General features: G+C 41.7%; 1 protein-coding gene across 1 annotated transcript; it reads right to left on the bottom strand.

The window, feature by feature from the left end:
* Positions 1 to 457: 457 nt before the first annotated feature.
* Positions 458 to 9,109, bottom strand: LOC131997130 (uncharacterized). The gene is made up of 2 exons (XM_059367520.1): positions 9,035 to 9,109; positions 458 to 1,841 (listed from the first exon to the last, which is right to left on the bottom strand). The coding sequence occupies exon 2, from the start codon at positions 1,833 to 1,835 to the stop codon at positions 918 to 920; it is 918 nt and encodes a 305-aa protein (XP_059223503.1). The 5' UTR covers positions 1,836 to 1,841; positions 9,035 to 9,109; the 3' UTR covers positions 458 to 917.
* Positions 9,110 to 11,701: the final 2,592 nt, after the last annotated feature.

Raw genomic sequence — 11,701 nt, 5'->3', positions numbered from 1 at the left:
TCTGATGGCAGACTGCCACTAAAACCGAACCTAACCTTCCACTAAGGAGCAGGGGACACTTCTCTTATCTCAATGAGTGCAGTCCTATTAAAGTTTAAGCTCAGTGAAAAGGGACCGAACCGAAAGGCGTGCCTCATACCGACACCACTTGGTAGAGAAGTATTAACATGGCAGGTGATTGTGTATACAAAATTGGAATCGATCTGCAGGAGATATAGGAACGTCTCATGAGCCAATCACAAAGTCCAAGAATTGTTGTTGGTGATAGACTTTATGGTCTCCGCAAGAAGTAGTGGAGAGTGTATTTCCAAGTATTATATAGGAAGAAAACCAATGGAGTAAAAACAAACAAGTGAGGATGGAATTCAAAACTTTGGATTTATTTACAAAGTTGGATCTTACCAGTGCAAAGATTACAAGCGAAAAAAGACAGTTGCCTTGTCAAGTTTTGCGGAAGTCTAATTATGACAAGTATGGTTTTAAAGCAAAATGCATTTAGTTAGATTGGCAAATCTAACTAAACGTCAAGTTATTGGTATTTGGGAGTTTTGTGTATTAATATTAGGGGTTGACACATAGGTAGGGAAAATGCAGGGTTTATGTTCATTGTAACATAAACATTCCGCCCCCTCTTGCAGTATCCTGCAATAAAATTTCTCCACATGCATGACATACTTAGACTTGCCTTCAGTTAATTCATTTATACAAATTCAATTCTTCATTAGTTATATACAATATTATGTACTAAGAATCTAATAGTATATATAGATTGATAGGGGTATGAGATTAATAATAGGTTTATATATTCAGAATAGGTGGTTAATACTTTGCTAAATGTCCTTGTGTCATTAGTTTCAAAATGCAATAAGACTTTAATGGTTAAGAGTGAGTCTTGGATATTTCGGACTAGAGTGTATTCAAATCGAGCAATTACCATAGATAGCCCACCCAAAAATAGTGTTTTGTGCAGTCGGTAAACCTGGCCGGCTTAAGATGCCCTCACAAATAACGCGTGAGTAAATGTCTACACCCAAGATGATGTCAACAGGAGAAGACCTGTAGAATTTAGCATCGGCCAGCATAACATTATTAAAGTTTGTTTTGTAGGAACTGGGCAATGACCTTTCTGGCGTATGGATGGAGATACGGCTGCTTACACGGAGAGTAACTTCGAAATTTATATCGGGATCATATACGGATGTTAATGTGATTGGACAAGCGGTTTCCTCATTAAGGCTATATGTATTTAGCCGTAGCTGATTGACGATTTTCATAGATATACGACTGTATTTAGACCCGGAATCCAAAATACATCGGACTTTAATAATTTCCTTAGAGAATTTTATTTGGACAATTGCTGTGGGTAGCAAAGTAATTATATTTTGTTTGAGGATTGTCGACAAGGATACAGTGGATGATTTAGCTTGGGACCCAGAAGCAGATTTAATTTCCGGTTTGGACTTGTGTGGAATTGGATTTGGATTATTTGATCGTGATCTCGAGGAACGGTTCTGATGTGTAGATTCTGTGCTTTGTCTATGTCTATGCAGTGCCTCACTATCTTGCTGAAGCCTGGGATGTAGATGGAGTAAAGAATGGTGTTTTTGATGACAGTATCGACACCCAGTTGTGGTAAAACATCTCCCTTGAGAGTGGGTGTGAGCTAGGCAGTTCTTACAGTACCCATACATATCCACAACCTGGAGGCGCTTGGTGGTATTCATCTCTAGGAATCTCTTACACTTACGTAATGCATGGAGGTGTCTGCATACTCTACACACATATGATCGGTTTCCTTTCGTCGATGAGTGATTTGGTTTTGGATGGTCACGCATATTGAGCTAAGATAAATCATAATCGATTATGTTGTCGTCATGTTGTATATTTTTAAAGTAAATAGGCATGTGAACGAAAAGGGAATCAGGAAGATGGATCGCTGTTTATAACCACGAGTTTGGTAATTGGTCTTGTAATAGCGCCTTTCTCTGTTAAAAGGTCGGCTACACGGACGCGACCATCATTGCCAGGATGAACTTTTATGACTCTTCCTAATCGCCAGGCGTTAGGTGGCATATTTTCTTCTTTTACTACGACCAACATATTCTCACTTAAGTTTTCGGAGGGCTTTTTCCACTTATTTCGTTTATGTAACTCTTTGAGGTACTCCTCTTTCCAACGAGTACAAAAGTGTTGGTGAATAACTTTCAAACGCTGCCATCTATTGATAAGTGACCTAGGAGATTCCTGAATATTTGGATCTATTGGCGTTAAGATAGGAGCCCCTATCAAGAAATGACCCGGAGTAAGTGCGGAAAGAATGGATGGATCTTCGGATAGAGGACATAATGGGCGGGAGTTTAAGCAAGCCTCGATTCTGGAGAGTAATGTTTGAAATTCTTCAAATGTATGCTTGAAATTCCCAGCCATTTTACGAAAGTGGGACTTGAAACTTTTTACCCCAGCTTCCCATAGTCCCCCCATGTGCGGGGCTCCAGGTGGAATAAAATGCCATGAAATATTCTGATGGGCATAGTTGGACTCGACAGCTTGCTGGGTGGTCAGGAAGAAATTCTTGGCAATAACTTTCGAGGCACCCACGAAATTGGTACCGTTATCAGAATGGATGTGGAGAGGACAACCTCTTCTGGAAACAAATCTGTCAAATGCAGCTAGGAACGTATTAGTGGATAGATCTGATGTTCCTTCGAGGTGAATTGCTTTCGTAGAAAAGCATACGAACAAGCAAGCGTACCCTTTAGTAATGCGGCAGGATCGGCCGGCATAATACTTTATGTCAAAGGGTCCTGCAAAATCCACCCCTGTGTGGGTGAATGGTCTAGAAAATTCGGATCTTTCGGGGGGCAATGCGGACATTATTTGCTCCTGAAGTCTGTGCTTGTACACAATGCATGGCTTACACTTATTGATCGTAGTCTTTATCAAGTTCTTAGCTCTTACAATCCAGAATTGTGAACGAATAAGCCTAAGGACTAGTTGATTACCTCCGTGAATCGAAATCTCATGAATGAATTTCACCAACAACCGAGAGTATTGACAATTATACGGAAGGATGATTGGGTGTTTCTCGTCATAGGACAAAGCTGGAGATGAGACAAGTCTACCGCTTATTCTTATGATGCCCTCCACATCAAGGAATGGATTCAAATTCAAAATGGAACTTCCAGAAGGAATCTGTTTCTTAGAAGATAGGGCTAGATATTCGTTTGGGAAAAAGGCCTTCTGCGTCATCAAAATAAGTCGATTTCGAACTAGTTTAACCTCGGAAGTGTATATGTTCTTGTCCTTTCGGTTGAAACTAGACCTAAAATTTGGATGAGTGCGGTAGAAAAAACGATAAACATATGCCATAACTCGGACTGCCCTTGCAAATGAGGAAAATCTTTCGAGGACATCTTCAAATTGGCTGAAGTAGGAAAAATGCACTTGCACACTCTTTCTTTCGATTTCAATCGTGTCCTTCGGATAATCTTCAAGAGTTGGCCAGCTCTCCCCAGGGTCACTCAACCATGGAGGACCATGCCACCACATCTGGTTGGTCGCAATCTCCTCTGGGTGGGCACCGCGGCTTGCCAAGTCAGCAGGATTGTGCTCTGACCTCACATGATACCAGTTAGATGGGCTCACGACCTGAGTGATCTTCGATACTCTGTTGGCTACAAATGTAGACCAACAACTTGGAGGTTTTGCCAGCCACGACAAAACAATCGTCGAATCGGTCCAGCAGAAAATTGTATAATTCTGAATCGGTAGCTCTGGAATCAAATGATCCAGCATTTCTGATAAAAGTGTAGCCCCACATAGCTCGAGTCTAGGAATTGAGATAGACTTCAGTGGCGCCACCTTAGTTTTACATGAAACTAAATGGACGAAATTGGACTGGCCATCACTTATACGGACATAGATAGCAGCAGCGTACGCCTTTTCCGAAGCGTCACTGAAACCATGGAACTGAACGGTACACTGTGGACTAAAACCGACCCATCTTGGAACCTGTATGTTATTAATAGAGGGATAGGCGTGCTGAAACGACTTCCATCTAGGTAATGACTCTGGAGAAATCTCGTCATCCCATTTGGTACCTTCAGCCCAAATGTTCTGCATTATCAGTTTGGCCGTCACAACACATGGAGCAAGCCAGCCGGCCGGATCAAAAAGCCTGGAGATCTGTGAAAGCACTTCCCTCTTTGTATACCTGCAGTTGCTAGGAAATGGCGTTGCAGTAAAGAAGAATGCATCCAATGATGCATTCCAACGTATCCCTAACGTCTTCGTTGTAGAGCGATTATCGAACTCAAGGAAATCTTCATAAAGAAGCTGATCAGATGGAAGATCTGAGAGGATTTCTCTCGAATTAGAGGTCCATTTTCTCATAGAGAACCCCGCCGATTGCAAAGCCTTCATTAACTGGATTCTGGAGTCAATAGCGTCCTGAATACTGTGGGCACCCGCCAAAGCGTCGTCAACATACATGGAATTTCGTAGGATTTCAGACCCAAGTGGGTATAATGAACGTATATCGTCTGCCAATTGCCTAATAGTTCGAATTGCCAAAAAAAGGGGCGCAATTGACCCCAAAGGTCACAGTATTGAGTTCGAACTCTCGAATATGCCCATCAGGATTCTGCCGAAATAGTATACGTTGATATGGTCGTTGCTCGGGAGTGACCAAAATCTGTCTATACATTTTCGTTATGTCTCCATTAAAGACGTAGCGATAAAATCTCCACCGCAGTATAAGCACGACGAGGTCCTGTTGCAGCACAGGACCAGCGTGTAAAACCTCGTTCAAACTAGAACCTCTAGATGTAGGAGAAGAAGCATTGAAGACTACCCGGACCTTCGTAGTCGTACTATCCGGTTTCACTACGGCGTGATGTGGCAGATAATAATGTCTGGAACAATCAGATTCGTCTCGGGGAAATACCTCAGTCATATGCCCTAAGGAAATGTAATCTAAAAGGACTTTGTCATACTCTGCCTTGAAGTGTGGATTTCGAATAAGCCGGGCTTCATTCCGATGAAACTGTGCCAAGGCACTATTTCTGGAAGGACCCAAAACTGTCTCCCTTTGGAACTCTTCCCTGAACGGAAGGGTTACTATATACCTCCCTTCGCAGTTCCTTTTAGTCGTTGCAACGTACAAATCCTCGCAAAATTGATCGGCAGGGGATAGGAATGTCTTTCGAGGAAGGTCCTCCACCTCCCAGAAACGTGAAATCTCCTCATTTAAGGAGATTTCGCAAAAATAGGAAACAATCTTGGATATGTGTTTGGGTTCCGCAGGAACTGGTCCTGTAAGGATCCATCCAAACACTGTTTCCTGTGCCAATAATGAACCGCAAATTCCATGCCTTACGCCAGGAAGCATAATGAAGGGGAATATATCACCTCCTATCAAAATATCAATCTTCGAGCTCTCATAGAACCTAGGATCAGCCAACGGAATATCTGGCAAGTCGGAAATTGATTCAGGGTCAATAGTTCTTGACGGAAGCCTCCCTGACAAATGAGGTACGACAAGTGCCGCCACAGTGAATCGAAAACTCTCATCTTTACTCGAACCTAATACGAATGAACATTCCCTTTGGACGGAAGCGGAAGTAGTATTGTTCAATCCTAAAATCTCAGCACAGGCCCGTTTGAACGGGAGTTTCAGGTTATGGAACAGTTTCTCAGAAACAAAGGTGCCCTCGGATCCTGAATCCACTAAAGCCCTAGCAAGGTACTGCAAACCATTGTGGCACACCGTGACCAAAGCTGTGCCAAGAAGAACGGCCTTAGACTGGCTGGAAAAGCAGCTCTGTATAATTCCACCTCCGGTGTTAGTGGACTGTATATGGACTGCATTGGTATTGTTCGGAGATGGCGAAGGATTGGAAGCAATATTCGAGTTGGATTGGGTAGGAATTGTATAATCTTGTTCCCGATGAAGTAGCGTATTGTGGCGTTTGCCACATTTGTAACAGGAAAACTTGCTTGAGCAATTTTTCACGGAGTGCACTTTAGAGAAGCAATTGAGGCAGAGATTGTTTCTCTTTATCTCATTCAATCTCTGATTCTGAGTCATCTCCAGAAATTTAGGACATTTCCGAATCACGTGGCTTTCACCTGTGCACAGTCGACAGTTCGACAGTGTCGCCTTATTCTGAAACGTCTTAATGGCTTTGTTACCATCTCTCGGATTGGACTTATCGGACACTTGCCTTGGACTGGAGCAAGCTGACTCCTTTCTGCGGATCTCCGATACAGATTCAAGTGTTCGGTGACGATTCGTCAAAAACAAATCAAAATCAGACCATCTTGGTATCACCGTCTTATCAAGAAGAGATTGCTCCCAGAGCGTAAGAGTAACATCTGGGAGCCGATTAGAACATATAAAGACAAAAATAGGGTCCCAACTCTCAACATCGATAGCATAGAGCTTCAACAAAGAAATGCAACCATTGATATCTCTTTGCAAATTCTTCAGGGCAGTACCCGTTTCGGTCTGAATCAAAGGTAAATTGAAGAGAGTCTTTAGTTGGATATTCACTAAGACTCTTTTGTTCTCGTATCGGGCACACAGGTTCTTCCAAGCAATAGAAAAGTTCTCGTTAGTCAAAGGCACCTTTTTTACGATGTCATTTGGCTCCCCTTTCGTTCGTTGATTGAGATGGAACAATCTTTCAACTGGGGTGAGCCTTGGGTTCTTAATACATATAGCGGTGAACATATCTCGGAAGGTAGGCCAAGCTGGATAATCACCGCCGAAGACTGGGACCTCACAGGGTGGAAGCTTAAAACCTGGTTGTTGAATTGGAATTGAAGTGGGATCGGTGCGAGGAGCGGGCATCTCCTGAAGCAATTCTCCTAAGTGCGCAACACAGCGACAGTATGTATCAAAAGCATTCCTAAATTTGAACTTCACGGTCTCTATCTCGGAAGCGATATCTTCGTTTCCTTTAGATGTCTTAGCATCAGTCTGAGCCTCCTCGACAGCCTCAATTTCGAAGTCGGAAAGGCACTCTTCATATGAGGCCCTTAATCTTTCCCAGATATCTTTGACTTCGTCTTTATGGGTCTCAATGACAAACCTAGACGTTAATTGGGTCCGCTTATCATTCAAATTTGCCTCAAATTCGACCAGTCTATCTGAAAGTCGTATAAATCTATCCAAAGACATGGTGGCAATAAGGACCGATGTGATATGGGCGCGAGATTAATATGGGCTAGACTGGTGGGTCAAGAATTTAGAGTACCGCAAAAACCCTCCTATCAAAGCATAGAAAGAAGGACAAGAATCGTAATATATATGACCCAAGAGCCCAATAGAAAAATATCTATTAGAGACCGGGAGACAAAAATATCCTGTCTGAAAACATAGACCTCCCAATGAGACCCTTTTCGAAGAAACTAAATGCAAAACTTCGATATGTACCACAACCAAAAAAACCTTTCTAGAATTCGATCCAAATGAGTTCCTAAAACCCAAATAATTTCATTTAATTTAATTCAATTTAGTATCAGCATTTACTTAATGTGAAACAAATACTGGTATCTGGACATCCGAGGAAATTGAACTTACGTATATCAACAGCTCATAATATCGCTACGAATTTCTAGACAAAGAACCACTGTAGAATACACGCCAGGCCTATGTAAAGTCATGACGTCATAAGACAGCTGATACAAGAAATTTATATTCAAAGTTCAATGACCCCGAAATGGATGAGAGAATGAAGGCGCAGTGAAAAACAAAACAAAAACGAAGACTCTCTGTATGTGGGTTGAGGTATGGCTTGAAATTCCACTCAAGAGAATGAGAGCTCCGATTACAAACAACCTCACGGCAGTTCACAACGGTGATGGGATTAAGATATTGTTGGGACTTCCAAGCCTGTGTTGGAACTATTACTTCGGAAAGTACTCATCTCGAATAGTAAATAGCATTCCCGTCTATTGCAATACCAATTGTCACAAAGAGATGTTATAGAAAAGATATAAAGCAGCAATCGTATGGAATCTATGTCACAGTGATATGTGCCTGCACTAGTAATACCGATCAGAAGTGGTGTCATCAAACAATTGTACCCCTGTGGTACGAGTTGTCCGCACTGACATATAGTTTCTACTGAAGTAATGAGTGGAAGCAAGACCACTGCCAAGCAAAAGAAATCAATTGGGACGATAAATCCAAAGAGAGTTATTCTCTTATTTCTCCTACTCTCGAGAATATGAAACACAATGAAATTGATTCCAATATAAAATAGAAGTGCACGTCTAATATGGAGCGGGGAGTAGGTGAGATGGGAGTATGGTGCTAAGTACAAAGGAGTAGAGGGGAGGATGGGAGCTGGTGTGCTGTTGCTACAGGAAATTTAGAAACTACTGAGATGGCGGGATGAGAACGATTACAATAAAAATGCAAGCAAATGGATTGATATCAAGATTTGGGGGAGGGGAGAAAGTCATGGAACATATAAAAAGCTGCAAAAAAATACAACATTCATGCATACATATGCTGCATATTACAGTGCACAATGTTTTTCGCATTGGCTACTGACTAAAAATACAACTCTGGCATCACGTGTAGAAAAATAAGCCCACCGTATTTACACACTTTTAATTGCTTCGGCAAACAATAATTACATATTTCAGTAGGTCTCTGCCGTCCTGAACTGTTATAAACAAGAAACTCACCAGGCAATTCGACATTAACCTATTAGTTTTCAACCAGCCTTCTATTCTTCTACCGTGAACACTGTTTTGTGGACTTAATCTGTTCTTGATGGCACGTGGCGGAAATGACTTATAGTTTATTCAGTGCATTCAAAAAACACGTCGTTCTCTCTCCTTTTGTAGTCACAGCCTTTTTAAATAGATATAATTCCTTTCCTTTCTACATAAATATAATTTCCCAAAGCACATGTGACGTATTTCGCCCTTTCTTAACTAAGCACATGGACTTCCAAACTCACTCTATCACACTTGTTATATGAATGACTAGGGACACAAAAAAGCAAAGTTAACCAACCTGTTTTCTTCCAATGCTGTTGAGTTGAAACGGCGGAATTGAAATCCCAGAGAGTCCTCCAAATATGTACGCAGGTTTGTGTATCTGGTTCGACTGGACCAAAAATGATTGTGTATACAAAATTGGAATCGATCTGCAGGAGATATAGGAACGTCTCATGAGCCAATCACAAAGTCCAAGAATTGTTGTTGGTGATAGACTTTATGGTCTCCGCAAGAAGTAGTGGAGAGTGTATTTCCAAGTATTATATAGGAAGAAAACCAATGGAGTAAAAACAAACAAGTGAGGATGGAATTCAAAACTTTGGATTTATTTACAAAGTTGGATCTTACCAGTGCAAAGATTACAAGCGAAAAAAGACAGTTGCCTTGTCAAGTTTTGCGGAAGTCTAATTATGACAAGTATGGTTTTAAAGCAAAATGCATTTAGTTAGATTGGCAAATCTAACTAAACGTCAAGTTATTGGTATTTGGGAGTTTTGTGTATTAATATTAGGGGTTGACACATAGGTAGGGAAAATGCAGGGTTTATGTTCATTGTAACATAAACAGCAGGATACCTCACAAATGTAGCCAGCATTAGTAAGGGGATAACCACCGCTGAACAATTTTCTGATGTTTTGAACCCATGCGTTCGGCATCATAGTCGGACATGCTAACCTCTGCATCACGGTGGCCTCCTGGGAGCTATAACCAAATCTGAACCGAATTCTCCCAAATTCAGTAGTCTCTAAGACATAAGAAATGTATATGACAAATTTGAAAACGTGCAACACCACAGTAGTGGTGCAGGGTATAAAAATTGAGGTGCCTTTTACAGTAACAGAAGAATTGTTCGAATTTGAAGAAAGAATGGGGTGCCCCCAAACCACCCTCCTAAATAAAATCCTGGCTCCTACTTGTTATACTTAGGCACATATCAGAGCGGTATTTGTGTGGGTATAATATATGTATTTCACATACCAAACTTCGGCCCAACCGTATACAAGGTGAGGCTTCTAGGGGATTAAAAAGCCAATATGAAAGATCGAATAATATGGACCTTTCTGGATGTGATATGCTGCGGATATTGGAAGGTAAAAACGAACCCCAAATGCCTCTGGCAAATTTTAGCCAGAGGCTTAAAAAGTCAAATTGATTGACCATTTTATATGGGAACCCTATTCAAATCTGATATGGCCCTTTTGCTATCCCTAACGACCTGCATCAATAAAAAGCATCGGTGCAAGCGCATATCATTGTTCGTTCGACACCTATCGTAATGTCTAGATCATTGTACCCACCATCCAATTGCGCTGGGTATAAAAAAGTTGAATTTGGAATAAAGATTTGGAATGTCTTATGGAAAATCTGAGCATATACTTAAAAGTTCTACATTTCATCAAATTTTGACATTATTAAACCCATAGTGTATTGTTTTGATTCAAAGCAGTTAAGGTGCAATTGTCCATGATATCCAGCAACATATTAACTATGATGACAGTGAGCCCAGCCGAGTAGACATTAAGATCACCAACAACATCAGCAGCAGCCGCATGAGCAATATCAGCGACAACAACGAGAACGAAAAAGGACAGTAACGGCAGGAACTATGCGAAATTTCTGTGAAAATTGCTTTCAAATTGTGACCACATCACAGCCCCTTCCCCCACTAGCAGACCGAGGCATAGAATGTGACTTCTATAATGCCATAGCAACATGACAGCATAGCTCTTTGGAGAAGATCGGCAGCAGAATCATGGGTGTAGTGATGTCGCAGATGAAAAATAAATTCTCGATATCTCCAATGTAGTTGGGGCACAAAATACTTATGCTGGCCTTTAGTCTGAATACGTTGGGTCCTACGTTTGCTTGCCTTGAGGCCTATAATTAAGATAGCCAGTCTCCATGAAACCAATTTTCTGTCCTTTAAATAAAAATAAGCGCTTGCAGCTTCAGTAGGATGCTAGAGCTGGCGATGATGATGCTGGTGATGCTCCTGCTCCCGCTGCTGACAATAATGACGAGGAGGATGGGGTTAATGTCGCGGCCAGTTTGGCCGCTGGTGGCAATGGCGGTGGTGGTGGTGGCGTTGGTGAGTGAATCACTTCTTAATTTTTGGTTGTTTTGTGTGTGATTTGAACTCGCTTGTCTGTCCGTCTTTAAGACAAACCACATAGTCGATGATAAGGTGAAGGCAGATCACAACATCGGTATGGGGTTAAGGTGGCAGAAGATCATCCCGTCGTCGTTGCCGTCATCGTAGTTTAAAATACGTTTGCTACACATGTCCTTCTGTATCAACCAAACACGTACCGCTGTAGAAAAAACACAAAACAAAAACAACAACGACAAAGGAACGTGTATGATTACTGCAATTCACTCAGTGATTTTGTTTCGATTGACGGTGACGATGTTGTTGTTGGTAATAGCCCTGGTGGCAGGCAGGCTAGTCAGGAGATGTCGTCCCCATCCATGGTGGAGCAATTTTGAACGCAGATTCATCTGCAGAGATGATCCTTTCAAAGACTTTGTGAAATATTTGCTGGCCAACAGCAGGCCCTATTTTAATGTAGTTGTGGTAGGGCTGTCTACCCTCCATGTTTTTTTTTCTCCTTTATTCCTTCTTTGTTTCCCCGGTTATTTGGTCTTTTGTTTGGCTACTCGGGGAATGACGGCGGCAATGACG

This window comes from Stomoxys calcitrans, chromosome 4 (assembly GCF_963082655.1).
Source record: "Stomoxys calcitrans chromosome 4, idStoCalc2.1, whole genome shotgun sequence".
Classification (NCBI taxonomy): Eukaryota; Metazoa; Arthropoda; class Insecta; order Diptera; family Muscidae; genus Stomoxys; species Stomoxys calcitrans.
Note: the sequence above shows the minus strand (reverse complement) of the source record. Positions and strands in the feature narration are given on the sequence as shown.

Coding starts and splice junctions, on each gene's coding strand:
- LOC131997130 (XM_059367520.1), bottom strand. CDS start 1,835: ATGCGTGACCATCCAAAACCAAATCACTCATCGACGAAAGGAAACCGA.